Source organism: Echeneis naucrates, chromosome 21, assembly GCF_900963305.1.
Source record: "Echeneis naucrates chromosome 21, fEcheNa1.1, whole genome shotgun sequence".
In the NCBI taxonomy this organism is placed as follows: Eukaryota; Metazoa; Chordata; class Actinopteri; order Carangiformes; family Echeneidae; genus Echeneis; species Echeneis naucrates.
In genome coordinates this window covers 804719-822500 of record NC_042531.1, presented here as the reverse complement: position 1 = coordinate 822500, position 17782 = coordinate 804719, and the positions used below count along the sequence as shown (strand labels likewise).

General features: G+C 46.7%; 2 protein-coding genes across 8 annotated transcripts in view; both read right to left on the bottom strand.

Annotated features, from left to right (window-relative positions):
- Positions 1-8130, bottom strand: part of lrch1 (leucine-rich repeats and calponin homology (CH) domain containing 1) — a 38126-nt gene extending 29996 nt beyond the window's left edge. For all 6 annotated transcript variants that reach the window (XM_029529755.1, XM_029529756.1, XM_029529752.1 and 3 more), the window contains exon 1: positions 7803-8130. In XM_029529755.1, the coding sequence (XP_029385615.1) occupies positions 7803-8010 (208 nt within the window). In that variant the 5' untranslated portion in view covers positions 8011-8130. The remainder of the gene's footprint in view (positions 1-7802) is intronic.
- Positions 8131-9097: 967 nt separating this feature from the next.
- Positions 9098-12082, bottom strand: esd (esterase D/formylglutathione hydrolase). 2 transcript variants are annotated; one of them, XM_029529759.1, is made up of 9 exons: positions 12001-12082; positions 11474-11554; positions 11306-11394; positions 11080-11178; positions 10832-10956; positions 10626-10745; positions 10229-10327; positions 9952-10119; positions 9098-9577 (listed from the first exon to the last, which is right to left on the bottom strand). In XM_029529759.1, exons 2-9 carry the CDS (start codon positions 11539-11541, stop codon positions 9497-9499), a joined length of 849 nt encoding a protein of 282 aa, XP_029385619.1. In that variant the 5' UTR covers positions 11542-11554; positions 12001-12082; the 3' UTR covers positions 9098-9496. The 2 variants fall into 2 exon arrangements, with proteins under 2 accessions (XP_029385619.1, XP_029385618.1); XM_029529758.1 differs by having other exon boundaries at positions 11474-11548.
- Positions 12083-17782: the final 5700 nt, after the last annotated feature.

The window sequence follows — 17782 nt, the reverse complement described above, 5'->3', positions numbered from 1 at the left end:
TCGAGCTGAAGAGCAGAGTCCCGTCAGGTAACGTGAACCTGCAGCATCAGGACAAACTTCCTCCGAGCTCAGGGCCCAAACTGGAAACTAAAACTTTGTGCGACTGTGTATTTTGGGGAAAGCTGAAATTGGAGGAAAATCTGGAAGGCAGGTCAGATTCACGTTCTAATAAAAACCAGCATCAACAGGCCTGACCTGATGGTCCAGGTTCTGTTCTGTGTGAAGCTGTTTGAACCACGAGCCTCCAATCAATTCAACATCAGCATGTTCTGACACCAGAAACACACACGCACCGCACCCTGTGAAGCAGGAGTGGAGCTTCCTGTGTTGATAAGAATGCTCTCTGTGTCTTATGAAACAGGAAGTCATGAAGTCCGGGTCATGAGGTGGTGTCAAGGTGTGACCTCTGACTTCTTCAACAGGAAAGAGAAAACACTCTAGAGTTCCCTTCAACCAAAACCTGAATCAGCACCAATTCCTCGAACACATTCGCCACCAAATGACTCAGATCCAGTTCCAGTCCATCTCTGGACCAGGACCTGGTGAGGCTGTTCCCATGGCAGCAAGAATCATGGAGGCTGGAGTCGCAAACGGTTGAACTGTGACTGCAGTTTACAGTGTGAGTCGCACAAAGACTCACTCAGACACAGAGCAGAATGTGGAGGCAGAGCAGCTGAGACACCAGAATGTTTCCTGCCCACTGACTGACATCTAACAACAGCATGAACACAAGGAGGGAGGGGGCGAGGAAGGAAGGAGGCAAGGAATGATAAAGTTCACAACAAAACAACCTGTTGAGGTGTGTGTGTGTTATAGAAACAAGAAAAAAAAAAAAAACTTCATTGGTTTAAAAACACAAATGTTTCCACCGTACACATTCCTGATATGTGGTCCTGATTTGTTGTGCTTTGTGTTGTTGGTCGGTAATGTTGTTATTGTCGTATGTCGTAACGTTGATGTCAACGACTGATTAATAAAGATTGAATAAAATCTCAATTCTGCAGAGTCAGGTGGTCTGGTGTTTGAAAAGTGTGTGTGTGTGTGTGTGTATTGCAGCTGCATCCTCTAGTTGTGCAGGAAAAGAGACTCCTCCCTGCAGTACAGTAATGACAGGCTTTACACCACACACACACACACTACCTGTGTTCTAGTAGAACATCAGAGTTCTGAACGCCTCTGGGTCGCCGTCATCTCACACACAGCAGTGAAGTATCACTGACCCAGACCTGACGGTCTGTCCTGTTCACTGAGGATGAGGCTGACTGTCTCCTGGATGAAGAGGACAGCTCAGTCTTTGTCAGCAACATGAAGCTCTGAACATGTAAAGGTTTGTAGTGTGTGTGTGTGTTTTCTTGGCCGTGACCTGACCACTTGCTGACTACAGAGGAAACAGATGGGTGGAGTCGAGGACACTGAAGGTGCTGCTGGGAAAAAAAACTGCTGTGTGCTGAGGATGATGATGATGATGAACCTTTCCATCTAAATATATTAAGCATCGATCAACAGACAGAGCTGATGTTGCCATGACGATTAGGTGAGACTTTCTGCATGGATGCAGGGTTACACGACTGTGCAGGCATGCATGTGTGTGTGTTTCATGTTTAGCCTGGGGGGGGGGAATCCATATTTGCAGTTCATCCAAGTGTTTCCATTTCTAAACATAGATGTACAGTGTGTGTGTCTTTGTGTGTGTGTGTGTGTGTGTGTGTGTGTGGTTGGTCCTCCCACAAGAATTCTACATGACCTATTTCTCGACCCACGTCCATCTGCCACAACGAACACACACAGACAAAAAGGACATACAAACAGCAGATTTGCTTTATGAGGTCTGTTTATGGGAGGAGAGCACACACAGACACACACACAGACATACACACAGACACACAAACAGATTGTCTTCTGGAGCTACTGGAACATTCCTCATCCTGCAGCAGCAGATTTTTAAAATGGTCTCAGGTTCACTTTGTGTTTCTGCTGCTGAGACTCAGCTGGAAGCAGCTGCACTTACATGTTGACTCAGTGTGTGTGTGTGTGTGTGTCCGTGTGTAGCTTTGACTCACAACGAGGTCACCAGACAGGGGGAACCAGACAGATGCTGATGCTCTAAGAAGCACCGGAGGTTAGTTAATGCAGCTAACACAGACCCGGACTCTGATCCAGATAAACAGAATCTAATTCAGCTGTCTGTCATATTACTGTAAACATCTCCTGCTGCTGTGTGATTGACAGGCTGTACCATCCAATCAGGATAGAGAACAGAGGCTGATGGTGGCGTCATGGAGGGTCAAGTCTTGGTTGGACATACTGGGCTCTGAGTCCCGGTTCGATCACCAATGCTGTCTGTTTCTACCTGGCTCTCTCTCCCACTCCCTCTCTGGTATTTCCTGTCTCACCGTCCCGTCAAATTAAAACATAAACTATAATATCAACTAATCTGTTGAAGGAAAACTACAGGACACATTTAAACTTCCTGTCAGAGGTCGCTCTCCCTCTCTCCCCCTCAGACTGTTACATAACAGAGCGAGCACTTTGAGTTGCCCCCCCGCCTGGGACCAGGCCCGCAGCTCAGGGTCCAATTCCCTTTTTGGACAAAACAAACACAAAGGAAACAAATGATGTGTGTGTTTGTTTTGTCGTCCTGTAATTTACTTGATGCACAACATTTGGTCCTCCTGCTACTTCGATGCTCTGCCCACTTTCCCTCCTCCTTCAGAGGAAAAGTACGACAAGAGAAGAACACCCACAAAGATCAGACACAGACACACACACACACACACACACACACACACACACGCACACACACCCTATTACACCACTTGGCTCAAAACTGTTGGATAATTAAGCGGAGTTATAAATGTGATGTGTAATAGTGGCTGGAGGGTGGAAACCTGGGAACACACACACACACACGCACACACACACACACACACACATACAAACAAGATGCAAGTTAGAAACTTTTCTTATTGCAGAGATTATTTTGTGTATTGATTAATCTGTTGATCATGTTCCAGGAAGTGTGATTGTGTGTGTACATGTGTTAGTGTGTTAAAATGAGTAAAGGTCAGAGGTGCCAGTCAGGAGAAGAGTGAACGTGCGATCTATCAGGAAATTCCCAGTGCTCCCAAAGACAAATATTTCCAGGAAACATCCATTATCCCACCCATAATGTCCTGAGAGCATCCTGAAATGATATTCCAGGAATTCCAGGGCCTTCAGAGCCAAACACTTACTATTTCCTACAGTCATCAATTGGCCAAATATTCCATGATACTGAATATTTGGACCATCTCACCGTGCAGGAACAAAACTGTTAAACAAATCCAAAGCTGATGCAACAATTATTCATGGTTCGGAACTTAATTTATAGAAATGATGAAAAGTATCGATGAGACTTTCCCTGAAACAGACCAGCTGTTTGTCACCACTCAGTAATCTGTTAACTGTGTGTGCTTATTGTGTGCTTATTGTGTTCCAGTTGTGTCTTGACAACATGTAAAAAAGCGTTGATTGGAAGTCACTTCCTGTGATGGTTTTAGAGCAGAGAAGAAGAACTGCTGCTGTGTTCAGCAGTGAGTTCATTAGGAAATTAAATTATATCGGATCAGTGCAGAGACTCGTGGAGTTATCAGGGGCTGGTCAGGACCAGGATCAGGACCAGAATCCAGTCAGATCCAGAATGAAACAAAAACAGAAAAGATCATTGAAACATGAAGGGAGGGTAAAAATAGACAGATATACAGGAAGTGGAAGAGGAGAGGGCTGGTAGAGACAGTAACAGGATTAGAGAGGGGGAGTTTCCTCAAACTGGCAATCCACCAGGCGGACCGTCAACACACACCACCCTGCTGCTGACACACTAACACGCACACACACGATCATCATCAAACAACCCCACAAACCCCCACCACTGACCCACATCTTTCTCTACTGTCAGCATTTCACTGTGTGTTTGTACTAGCAGGCCTTCAGGGGGGAATGGCATCCTCCCAAAACACCACCCACTCCTCCACACCCACACACACACACAACTGTAGTGAAAATATAATGAAGTCCTTAAAACTGAAAATCTGACGTTTGCAGTTGTGTTTAAAAACTGAGACACTGAGTGTGTGCAAACAGTCAGATTCTTTAGGCTGATGTCATCGATCGATCACAGTGATGTTCATCCACCCCAGCTGCCACAGGCTTCAGATGAGACGGAAACCACCGCTCTGCATCTGCCTGTGTGTTCTTTGTTATTATTCTGTATGTTGGCCCTGGTTTGTGCTTCATGGTGAATTAGGATAAGCCTGAAGGAGAGAGTTATGGAGAGAGTGTGATGGCAGGAGGATTAAAGTAGGAGGAAGAGGTGTGTGTGTGTGTCCTATATTTGGAGGGAGGAGACTCAGCAGGACAGACTCGCTGTACATGTCTGATCATCACTGCTGAATTTGTCCTGCCAATAGTCCTGAGGCTTCCTGTTGGCGAATCGATGTTGAGGTAAACAACAACGTGATGTCACGTTAGAGGAATCTGTATCAGCAGGTCAATAAAAAATCATTAGAGCTAAATACAACAAAGACAGCAGATGAAGCCCAGACAGGAAGTCACCCACATAACATCGAAGTGAATTCAGCTTTGACGGACCCACTTCCTGTGTGATGTAATCTGTGACATCATGGTGTCAGGTATCAAAGGAGAGGCCCACTTCCTGCTGGACTGATGGATCAGGTGTCTCACAGAGAAGTTGGGACTTGGAGAAACGAAGATCTGAACCCTGATTTTCCGGGTTTCCCCTCACAGTCCAGTCCAGGACAGGGGGTCCTTGGTTTCTCTGACAGGAAACAATCTAAGCTGTTGCCTCCTGAGAACAATGAGACAGGGAGCGGTCACTTCCTGTCTCTGTAAGCAGCAGCTCTGCCGTCACGACTCCACCTCAGAGCACCACGCCACCACTGACACAAGGCCCACTGATCCTGGACCTGTTCGGGTCCATCCCTCATTCCTTCTCAACTCCACCTTCGCCTCCAAATATAAAGCTCAAATAACTAAGATGGCTGATGGACAAATTACAAACTGGAGGCTTCAAACCACTAAACTAGACTGATGGGTGACGTTGTGGAGTTCACAGTGTTAGTGTGTGTGAGTGTGTTCCTGTCACAGCTGTCATTATCTTCAGGTGTGGCGGGAACACAGAGCGGATAGACCCTCCTCTAACCCAGCAACCCTCCAAATTCCTGGGAATCCACAACATCCTGTGTGTGTGTGGTAATGAAAGGGAAGGAAAGCAGTGAGGTGGAGGACATCAGGGTGTTAAACGCTGCTGTGTTGATGAAGGGAACACACCTCTGATGACGGATGACCATGAGGCCAGGTGAGCACGGATATCTCCAGACTGGGACACTTTTCTGACTAAAGACTAAAACACTGTAAAGATTATCAGATGTAAAGAAAGATTAGGAGGAGAGAAAAAGGAAGAGAAACTAGGTGGAGAAGAAGCAGGTCCTGGTCTGAGGACTGACGTAGGTCTACTTTGATCTGGATCTGAGTGAGGGAGCAGAGATGGAGCTCGCTCAGAATAACTGTTATAACTCAGAGCACAAACATGTAATCTTATGTAATCTTTCTCCTCACACACACACAGGGGGATGTTGTTTCTGTCAATATGACTCACTCTGTATGAAGCTGAGCTGTGTGTGTGTGTGTGTGTGTGTGTGTGTGTGTGTGTGTGTGTGTGTGTGAGTCCATTGTAAAACTGCCAAACGCTGCAGAAATGCGTTCTGTCTGGGAACATGGTGGGAAGCAGGCTGCTACTGTGCTAATGGACACACACACACAGTGTCAGGGCGTTTTTGGATTGACTTTGTAGCAAAAACAGAAGAAGAAGAGAAAGTGAAACACAAACCGTCTCTCTCAGACCCACACCACTGTTGAGTGGACACAACAACACACACGAAGGTTTTACTGACTGATCAAAGATAAAAACCACAATAGCCTGAAAGTAAATCAGCAGGCTACCAGTAAAAACTTCACTTCTCTTCAGAGCTCACTGACAGTCAGTGATACAGACATCTCAGAGTTAGCATTAGTACTAACCCTAACAACAACAGTCTGACAACAACGGTCTGACGACAACAATCTGACAACTACGGTCTGATGACAACGGCCTGAAAACAATGGCATGATGACAACAATCTGACAACTACAGTCTGACAACAACAGTCTGATGACAACAATCTGACAACAACAGCCTGGCAACAACGGTCTGACAACAACAGCCTGGCAACAACGGTCTGACAATAACGGTCTGATGACAACACTCTGACAACAACGGCCTGACGACAACAATCTGACAACAACAGCCTGGCAACAACGGCCTGACAACAACAATCTGACAACTACGCTCTGACGACAACAATCTGACAACAACAGCCTGGCAACAACAATCTGACAACTACGCTCTGACGACAACAATCTGACAACAACAGTCTGACGACAACAATCTGACAACAATGGCATGACAACAACGGTCTGGCAACAACAGCCTGACGACAACAATCTGACAACAACGGCCTGACAACAACAGTCTGACGACAACAATCTGACAACAACGGTCTGACAACAACGGTCTGAAAACAACAGTCTGACGACAACAATCTGACAACAACGGTCTGAAAACAACAGTCTGACAACAGTCTGACGACAACAATCTGACAACAACGGTCTGACAACAACGGTCTGAAAACAACAGTCTGACGACAACAATCTGACAACAACGGTCTGAAAACAACAGTCTGACAACAGTCTGACGACAACAATCTGACAACAACGGTCTGAAAACAACAGTCTGACAACAGTCTGACAACAACGGTCTGGACTGACTGACCAGCTGGTTCTCACAGCGTCTCTCCTCTCCCTCATAACTAAACCCCATGTTTAGCTTTACAGCCTCAGCAGACTGCCAAAGACACACACACACACACACACTCATGGTTTGGCAGCTGATGCTGATACCACCGTGATGCAGTCAGAGGGCCGACTGGTTGGTTTGGTCTGGAAATCACCTCCATGTTTCTGCTCCAGGTGCTGCATCAGTCTGCAAAAATCCCCCACAACTCCAACTACTCTGTCAGGACACCCATGACCCAAAGACCGGTTCAGGTTCTGGTTCCTCTCATTCTGTCACTTTCCCTGTGAACATATGATGCATAATAACCCCCTCCCACCCCACCCCACAGTGTTTAGTGTGTCTGTGTGTGTGTGTGTGAGTCCACCAAATGATCACCTATCAGTGACTCACTCTGCTCTTCCTCCTGGGACTCGATCACATGGAAGACAGAGGAGCAGTGCTAACCACTGGACCACCGTGCCGCCCGGACACATTTCCTGCCCTCGTTCATGCTGTGAACTTTGTTATATTTGGATTAGAGCTCTGACGGAACTGAGAAGTTCAGATGGATGTCAGTGAAGACCTGGACCAGGTCCACGGATCTGGTCTGGAGCTCGACCGCTGCAGCACCTTTTCTTCGGGTGATGGACTCCAACAGGTCAGGTCATCACTGATTTCCAAACGTCAGCGGAGGAAGCTGGAGAACCTGCAGGGAACCCAGATCCTTCTGCACCGAACCACGTCACCATAGCAACAGATGTTACAGTAACTGCTGTGTAAACAGTAAACAAACAGTGCTGCATTCAGGAGCTAAATCCTCAGGAGGACCGGTTCGGAGGACGATCCAGACTCCACTGCAGCCTCAGACACACACACCGAGGAGCCGGGCTGTCGGTTGTGTTTGTTTGGGGGGCACCGGGGGGGCACCTACCTGCCTCCACCGTGTCCGTGAGGTCGTGGTTGGCCGCCGTCCGGGGAAACTCCTTCAGCTTCCGGGAGCTGATGTTGAGGACGCCGCTGGCCGCCGCCTCCTCCAGAGCCCGCTCCAAGCCGCGGCTGGGCGGCTGAGCCTGGGCCGCCGGGGACGACCCGAGCGGCGGCACGGCGGGCCGAGCCGACTCCGGTCCCAGCGTCGCCATCGAGTCTCCTTAAATCCGTGAGGCGAAGAGCGGGACACGGGACTCCGGACTCCGGACTCCGGGCTCCAACTTCCCGGCTGCTGCTGCCTTCAGGGTCCTGCTCTGTCGCTGCCGCTACCGCGTCTGACTGTCTACGGAGCGGCGCGTCAAGCGGCGGAGCGGCCGGAGCGACGGCACATCCGGTCATCAGCTTTCAAAATAAGAGGACGGAGGTGTTGAATTTTTCTAAAACAAACGAGCAAATTTAATGAAACAGTGATAAGAAACAAAAAGTAAGATAGCAGGTGATTAAAATAATCAAACTAAGCTGAAAAGTAGAAGAAAGTTTATCTTTCACAGACAGTGCAGGTTTTAATTTGCAGATTACAGCTAAACAGTCAAATTACAATGTTTCAGAATTTAAAAAAAGAATCAGAATACAAACCATGTTGTTGTTCCGTCATATCCCGTCACAGATCTTTTGTTGACTGGTCAAACATGAAGCAAACCAAAATTATATATTTAAAAGATCTATAATGATTACCTACACACCAACAGTAGCCAGAAGAAGGAAATGTATTCTTTCAAATGATGCCATGAGCAGGTAGGCAGGCTGAAGGTTGAGGATTCTCTGCAGCATTTTGTTCAGGTTGATTCAAACCGGTCAATTGGAGCTGACGCTCGATCCAGTCTATCAGAAAGGCCTTTATTGTGAAAAACATCCGCCACGCTTCCGGTCAGGTCCTTTTCCTCCCGCTTGACGCATGTGACTCAGTGCGGCTGCGCGCTGAGCAGCGCAGTTGTGAAGCGGAGACACCTGCCGGTCAGCGTCTGTCACTGCAGCTTCTTATTCCAACAGCCGATTTCATTCTGACTGCACTGATCTGATGTTCAGATGGAGATGATCTTCAAAGTTCAAACCCGGAGGGTCACTGAGCTCCGGTGGCCACTTCATGTGAAACAGGAATCATAATGAATTTGAGTTATTCTGATCTTTTCCTGTTTGTCACTGCTGTCACTGTGGAATTTCAGTTCAACTCCACCAAAGAAGAAAGTTTCTATCTGACATTAATAACTTCAGATAAAAGGGGTGAAAATAACTAGAGAGTTCGAGTGTTCTGCCCATTTATTTATGTATTAAGGGGAAAAACTGAAAAGCTCGTTTTTACATGTTTCCCTGGTAGTTTAAGGGAACTGCTCCATTTTAAAATGTCAAGTTTATGAACTCTGATAAGATGAAAACTCAAACATCATTAAAGGAGGATTTTATGGTTTGATTGCTGTCAGACGGTCGGAGCAGTTCTTCAGCTAAGTGCTGTTGTGATTGAAGGCATGACGGCTTCTGATTGGGTCAAATCATCAGTGACCCAGTTTACTTCATTACAGAGCAATTAACCAAGAAATAAACGACATTCTTAGACTCAACAAAATAAAAGCTAGGTGAGGTTGTGACTGACGGCTGCAGGGTCAAGGTGAAATGGACTGACGGGTCTCTGGCAGCGGCGGCTCAGGCGTTGAGGTACTTGGCATGGTGCTTGATGTGGTCGTTAATGAAGGAGTAGATGAAGAAGTAGCTGTGGTCGTATCCCTGCAGGGAGGACACACAACAATTAGACAGACTGCAAACAACTATTTTTAATCACACTTTAACTGTCTTGTGGTTTAAAATTCACAATTAAAGAATCCTGAACTCTATCTGACATGTAAAATAATGTAACATCAACAGTGATTAAAGGCAGACGCTGTTCCAGTGTAAATATTTGAAGGTGTATCAGACAAGAGACGTTTTAAAGCCGTATTTATTTTGGCACACAGACTCACCCTGGTTCTTAACATCCCTTTAAACTCGAGCTCGTTTGTCATATTTGATATAACATCAAAAAAACTGTTTGGTCTTGCAGCCAGAGAACATCAACACCCATAGAGTCGTGTTTTTACTTTGATGAGGCTAAAGGAACTGACCGGCTGCAGCCTGAAGACGACGGGGATCTTCTTCTCGGAGCAGACAGCGATCAGATTGTCTGGCAGCAGCTGACTGGCCGACAGGAACTGGTCGTCACGCCCCTGATCGATCAGGATGTCCAGCTGAGGACCGGAGTATGACGCCGCCAGCACGGTGGCATCGTATGCCTGAAAGAGACCAGAGTTCAGTTTGGTGGTGGATCATGTGACAAGTCATGTGATTCTGTAAGAAAACAGGGTGACAGGAAGTTGGAGGGATTGTCGTCATCGTCGTTACCTCCCATGTGGAGCGGTCGGAGCCCAGGTATCCTGAAAAGGCTTTCTGGCCCCAGGGGCACTGCATGGGGTTACAGATGGGGGCAAAGGCAGACACAGCCTGCAGGAGACAAACAGCTCATCATCACTCCTGATAATGTTCAACAAACATGACGTTAACATTTATCTGAGGAGAAATATGAATACAAATAAACTACTAATTATGATTGTAGTCTTTTTAAAGTGGTTTGAATATTCACATCAACACTGACACACAGCAGAGAGACTTTAAAAGCCTCCAGTCGATACATCAGTGGGTTAAACCGGTCAGATCCACTCTGTACCTGAGACATGTTGTGTTTGTTAATCTCTTTGTCACCTGCTGTATAAATAAAGTTTTTCTAAATCCCATGCTATACCTTGTATTTCCCAGGATTCTTCAGGGCACAGATGAGTGCCCCGTGGCCGCCCATGGAGTGACCGCTGACGGATATCCTGTCCGGGTCGGTGGGGAAGTTAGCGTTGATCAGTTTGGGGAGCTGAGACAGAAAGACGTTATCTTCAGTGCTGCTCTGGTGGAAATTAAATGTGTTTTCAGTGAGCGGGTGACAAAAATCTAATGCACCTCCTCCGTGATGTAGGAGTACATGCGGTAGTTGGTCTTCCAGGGGTCCTGGGTAGCATTAACATAAAAACCAGCTCCAGTACCGAAGTCCCAGCTCTCATCCTCACCCTCGATACCACAGCCGCCTGTGTGAGAGCAAAAGAAATCTGATTCTCATAATCTGTCCATTGGGACAGGCTGCCAACTGCCGACCAACATCCCCTGTCTCATTCTTCGAAATGATTCAGTGAGTGTGTGCTTTGTCGTACGTGGGCTGGTGTCAGGCGCAACGATGATGATGCCGTGCTCGGCAGCAGCGAGCTGACTGCCGGCTTTGGTGATGAAGTTCTGCTCTGTGCACGTCAGACCTGCAGAGACAAAAAAACATAAGATAAAAATCAACTTATTTAAAGTGACTTCTACCAGAAAACCAATAATTAATATGTTCCTTCTCGCTGCCAAATCGCTCCTGTTTGTCTCTGAGCTCTGACTCACCAGAGAGCCAGTACATGACGGGACACTTTCCAGTCTCAGCCTTGGGAGGCAGGTAGACAGCAAACTTCATCTTACACTTCAGCTCAGTGCTGCAGGGAGGGCACACAAACACGCACAACAGTCACACGCTGAGTGTAAACTTTGACTTTCCATCTTTGGACTTCTCACCTGTCGTGCTCAAACACCTTCTGGAAGCCGTCAGCACACTTATTGGAGGACACTTGTGTGAGAGCCATCTTTGACCTGTAACTGACAACATTAACAGCATGAAGGTTGTTCTTCAGGCAGCCAGAGTTCACATTCACTTCAAGATCATTCGAGTACAATCCTGCATCGATCTATGAAAGGTGGGGGCAACAGGTGAGGTGTTCTCAGCCATGTCTTTATGTGTGTGCACACTCTGAATGAAGGAAGAAACAGAGGTCAGAGGTCAACCGAGCCGAACTGTTAACAGCAGAATAAACCAGGTTCGGTCCTGGTTCGGGCTTCTGAGCTGCTAAACTTTAAACGGGTCACATTCTGCACCGATTGCGGCGCGCACCTGTAGCAGGGGCGCGCTTGGATTAGCTTGTAGCGGCTAATCCGGCTAAATGTGCTGAACTGCAGTACTTCCGGCGTCAGCAGGAAGTTAGAGATTCTGCGGGCTCGTAGCAAGGACAACGTGGAAACTGAAAAACGGACTCCGGCCGTCATACCTCGGTGAGCCGCGTTGTTCAGCCGGAAAACGTGCACCAACCACGGGTTCGCTGACTTCCGCCGGCGCAGAGCTAAACGACGTCAGGGCTGAACGCGCTGACGTCACGGGAGCCGCCCCCTTCCGGAGACGTGATGGACGTGAAGAGGCGGAAGATGGCGCTGCCGTTCATCCAGAAGACCCGATTTTATTATTTTATCAGGAACAGGACCCGTTCAGATATCCAGACTGTTGGGTCTGAAGGTGTTGACCCTCTCCCCCTCTGTGTGCGGAAAAGACAGCCCCGCCATTCTGTTGTGATTCTGTAGAAAGCTGCTTTCTGCAATAAAGTCAGTGTGTGCAGCTCGGCCTCCCTCCATCCATCTCCTATATTTACTCCCCCGTATCATCACTTTCCTCAGCAACGTTCATCTCCTTCACTGCATCACAGCAGAATGGGGGTTATAAATTATTTGTTAATACACACACACACACAGACACACAACCCCAATGCAATAATACACACAGTGCAGCAGTACTTGTGTCCTGTCTGTCTCCACAGCTGCTTCCTAAATTAAACCGTTCCAAATCGTTCACCACCCCCACTGCCCCCCCACAACACCCACTCCCAACAAAAAAACAGAAAAACAGATTAAATTCACTCCCCCTCTCAACCTGATTATGGATCAGCCTGCAACCATGCATCATTTGCACTGCAGCTTCCATTTAAAACACAATTTGTCACATGTTTCTGTTTCCTGCTCATATTTTCTGTCATTCAGAGTCCATGCGTCCTTCAGCTGGATGCAGGGAGCGGCTGCTGAAGAACCCATGAGCACGGTGTACCAGCTCCTGTAACGCTGACATCCCAGACTTTAGGAGTGAAGACTGATAGACTGAGTTATTATCAGTCCTCTAAAGCTGAGCCTCGGGTTTCTGACACAAAGGTGTCAGCAGTTTGTGAAGTCATGAAGTCATGAAGGAAATTTTAACTGGGATTTTTTTTAAATATGAAGACAGAAGAAGAAAAACTTTAATTAATGTGTATAAATCCTTTAAGACCCACTTAAAGACTTTTGTACTTTTCCCTGTCAAACAAATGACGAATTTCTCATTAAAAAGACAAACGACGGATACAGGAAGTGGTAGTCTCCAAGTCTGAACTCTAGTCCTCATGATCCAGTTTGAGACGCTTCAGTGAAACTGAGATCCTGAATAATCAGCCCGATCAACCAGATCATTAAAGTCTCTGAGAGCAGACTGAGCAGGTTTCATTTCATGTCAAAGTTCTGTATTTGTGCACAACTGGATGTGTTGTCTTCAAATCTAGCCCCACACACACACACGGATTTCATTTTTGGCCGTGAGGTTTCATCAGCAACCAAAAAAAAAGGTCGTCAGGTGAAAGAGGAAACCAAACCAAGTGATTATTATTGTATCCATGACAACAGAGGGGAATGTCTCAGGGGACGTCCTGCTGGTCCAACAGGACAACCGGCACACTGGATGTTTTTCCATCGCAGTCCAGGAAGAAACCATCTGAAGTAACCTCTCGTGCTCCCTGAACACCGTGACAAACGCCTGACAGGGCTGTGGACAACAGATGGACACTCCATGATTTCTATCAACAGGCTGCAGCATCTGCAGGATCCTCTCAGAGTCTCTGGAGTTCAGCTGAACAGAAAACAGGGCCAATGGAGAGAGCTGATCTGTTTCACCAGGCAGATTCATTCTTTGGGTCCAATAAATAAATGTGACATCAGTTTGTTATCGGTCCTTTTTGTTGCTGCTGTGTTTGGAAACAGAACAATGATAAACCTTTTACATGTAAATGATAAACTCTAAAAAAAAAAAAAAAACAAACTGCAATGTAATGTGTAATGTAAAGGTTTTTAATCATCCTCTCAGTGAGCGGGCTGAACATCTGGCCTTGGTTCCACAGCTGGACGCTCAGTCAGGTGGATGATCTGGGCTGGAGCAGGATGTGGACTGTGAAACAACGAGCGGAGCTAATCAGATTTGAAGAATGGTAAACAGTCGGAGCTTCCTGTCTGAGCACTAATTTCACATTCCAGCATGTTGATTGAATAAGATGCCGTCACTTCAGCAGCAGTGGCTGAGGTGGAGCGTCTGACCCTGAGACCTGCTCATCCACTAAACATCCTGAAGGTTTGACTTCCTGCCATCAGTCAGCTGAGGACGCCGCAGCATCTTTTTCTTCTCTTTGGAAAACAAACTGATTTAACTCACGTTTCCTGTCGGCAGGTTGGCACATTGAGCTGAAACCACATCAGCTCCATCACCGTAGGAGTCTGTGATGTTGAGTAGAAGCACATTCAGAGCTTTCATGTAATATCAAAGACTCTCTGCTGTGCTGGAGCAGTGGGGGGAGGGGCCAGAGTTCCCCTGAGGCACCTGACGATCTGAGGAGGAGGAGGAGGACTGTGGAGCTCCACGTGGGGAAGAACACAAGCTGTCGTCAGAAAATCTGCTGTTTGAGCAACGTTTGTTCACAATGAGAACAAGATCCAGCTGATCAACAGGTGGAGCCGCGACATGAATGGAATCAAAAACACTGCTGGAAACTGAAATTCTCTGTGAGCACAGAAAGAGACACTTCAGAGGAACACATTTTCTTAAATGAGTTAAAAAAATCCAGACACCAGAGAGTGAAACAGGTCAAACAGAAATAAACAAACCAGTTTAAAGTAACACAGCTCAGAGCTCCCTGTTTAACCCCGTTTGGTCAGGAGGTTTGGCTCAGATTGACCTCCGGCTGGAAGAGCTGAGCTCAGGAGGAAACCGTAGAAGAAGAGTGTTACGCTGATCAGAAACCAGCGAGCAGCGTGGCACCGTGTGATCTTCTCCTGGTTTCCTGATGATGGAAGAAGCTCAGCTGTCGCCTCCAACAGTAAATAAAGGTTTACAGAGGCTTTTTTAGAGCACATGTTTTTACAGAGCATGTTGTGGTCCTGGTTCAGGTCCAGCTCTGAGCTCACTGAGAAAATACTATTTTCTGTTTCCATCCAATGATTTTGGAAAGCAGCACTTCTCTGACCTGTGAGGATAGAATGACGTGATGCTGAGGAGAATATTAAAATAATGAATAAACCATAACCATTTTCCCATTGATTTCAATAAAATCTGACACAACCAGTGGAGTCACCCCCTGATGGCCATGAAATAGAATGAAGGTCTGTGTCGATCAGTCCAATCCCATCATCCTCTTGGTGAAGGTCCCTGCTGGTCTTGGCTGATTGATTGAGTCCGACTTCCTCTCGATCTGCCCTCAGAGGTCTTCCCTCCTCCTGACTGACCAGACTAAAAGAGACTAACAAGGTCCAGAGGGACTCATTTTGTGGCTCCTCCAGCTGCTGTGGGATCAGATCTGACTGATCCTGGACCACGTTGAGTAATGGCTGCTGCTGCATTCAGAAGAATTTAGCAGAGATGATGGTCAGATGGTTTTCTTCAGAGGCCAGAGGAGAAGAAATGACTTCAGTTACATGTAACACCAAAACCTGGCGCCTGAGTGGAAGACCTGAGGTTGCCAGGTTTGGTGTTCAACAGCAACCAGAACCACAGCTGAAGAACCGAAGACTCTGATGGATCCTGAAACATTTTCTACAAACTTTCTGACGGTCCTGGACAAACTGATCAAGAGAGGGAATGCCGCTGACACCAAATGGTCCACCTCCTCCCCCCAGGCCCCGGTGGTGTTGGTCTCAGTTCCTACAGACCCGAGAACAAAGCGGGTCCAGATGGTGGATCAGGCTGCGGCCTGGTGGTGGAGGCTGTGGATTAGGACTTCAGCCAGAGAACACAATGAACACATCGATGAGTAATCCAGTACAGAGAAACCCACAGATAAATGTTTTTCCATGTGTGCCATTTAAACAGTGTTTATTCAGAGGACGGCTGGAAGCAACCGGATCATCTGGACCTTCTGAACCGGCTCCTAGTGATCTGGGGCAGAAACACGTAAACATGGAGGCCTTCTCTTCTTTATGTTTCACACAATGGGATCAACGGGACCGGTGTTTGTGGGACCAGAAGAATCCAGGGAGGAGCCAAGGAGGTGAGCCGGACTGCTGGACTCTGGGCCTCCACAGAGAACCAGAACCAGAAGTCAGTCAGAGTCAGAGACACACAGTGATTTGTTTAGTTGTTTTTGTGCATCTCACATATTCAAATGTTATGGAGGAACAAAGTGTGTGTGTGTGTGTGTGTCTCAGGTCCACAGCTTTTTTTTCAGGATCAGTCTGAATATTAACACAAATAAACACAACTGTTCATATTTACAATGTGACTCAGTATCAAAAATGGACGATGAGAATCAGTTCCAGCTGAAGAATCAGTAGAATCGTAAAATTCCCAAAAAACTGACAGAAAACACGTTTTAAAATGAATCAGGAGAAGTGCGCTCATCGTTGGAGCCTTCACATTCAGGATTTTGATCGGTTTGATCCAAACCCGATCCAGAAAGCTCAGATCTACTGTTTGGACTCAGATGGACTTAGTCGCTGGCTCTCATGTCGATGTCTCCAGCTTTTTCCTCCCAGTGGAGCTGCTGAGATAGATTTAGTCCAATCACAGAGATCCAGGTCACGATGGCGTCTGACGGACACTGAGAGGACAAAAAGGATGAAGCTGTTGAGTTTCAAAAGAATCTTTGGCATCTCTTCTTTGAAAAGAATGAGCTGATTACATCAAAACCTCCGAGCTGTCTGAGCTGGCAGCACCAACAGATGGTCAGCTGGTTAGCTTAGCTTAGCATAAAGACAGGAAATGCGGCGCTCTTTCACTGGTTCAGGTTTTACTGAGAAGCTGGATCAGGTTCTGTGATTGTGAGTCAGTTTTTGATCCTTCTCCTGAACGTCCAGGATCAGACAGAGCTGAAGTTACTGCTCTGCCTCTACACACATCTGGATCTTCTGTTTCTCACTGAATTCATTTTCATTTCTGACAGAAAACGTCTCAGCTGATAAAGTGGTTGAAAGATCTACTTTATATTAATCAGATTCAGCCTGTGAGCAGGAGGCTGCCATACAAAGTCAGAGTTTAGTTTCATATTAACAGCTTTTTTTGTCTGTTCTGGACGGTCCAGGTCACTGACTGAATGAGCTTCACTTTATTAGCTCGTTAACATTCATTAATTCAACTTTTGATTTATTTCACGTTTAATTTTTGAACATTTCTGAGTCTCATTTCATGACTAAGTGGCTCATTAATCATAGCTGAGGACTCGTGTCTATGAAGAAATGAGGTTCAGGAATTTTCTTCCTCCATCACATGTTGACACAAACATGGACACACCGAGCCAGCAGGACGCCACTTTGATTGACATCTGATATTTGGGTGGGCAGCCCAGGGGGGAAACGCACAAAAGACACACAGAAGACACACAGAAGACACACAGAAGACACACAAAAGACACACAGAAGACACACAGAAGACACACAGAAGACACACAGAAGACACACGGCCACAGGGAGGGATATGAGGATGAATATATTTATGTCTGTGACCTGAAATGATTCATCGTGTAGAAATAAAAGAAGAATTGAGTTTGATGAAAACTAAACGTAAAAACCTGGACCTGAGCATCAGAGGGCAATCCGCAGGTGGTAAAAAGAAGTTAGATTGTCTTGAAGTCTATGGGAAAATGCCCTTCCCTTTCCCTGAAGCCTGGGCTGTCGATTGGCTACTTGTTGAGGACTCACCGTTCACAGCTGATCACTGATTGGCTGAGCTGACGATGGGGATGCTCAGTGTTTAACGCTAATGTTAGCTGATTAGCACGC

What these genes read in the sequence shown, in the direction of transcription:
- esd (XM_029529759.1), bottom strand. Translation starts at nt 11,541, where the DNA reads ATGGCTCTCACACAAGTGTCCTCCAATAAGTGTGCTGACGGCTTCCAG. An exon ending in CGTCATGTACTGGCTCTCTG is followed by an intron (nt 11,179 to 11,305) that starts GTGAGTCAGAGC and finishes TTGTCTCTGCAG; the next exon opens with GTCTGACGTGCACAGAGCAG. An exon ending in CCGACCGCTCCACATGGGAG is followed by an intron (nt 10,120 to 10,228) that starts GTAACGACGATG and finishes GGTCTCTTTCAG; the next exon opens with GCATACGATGCCACCGTGCT.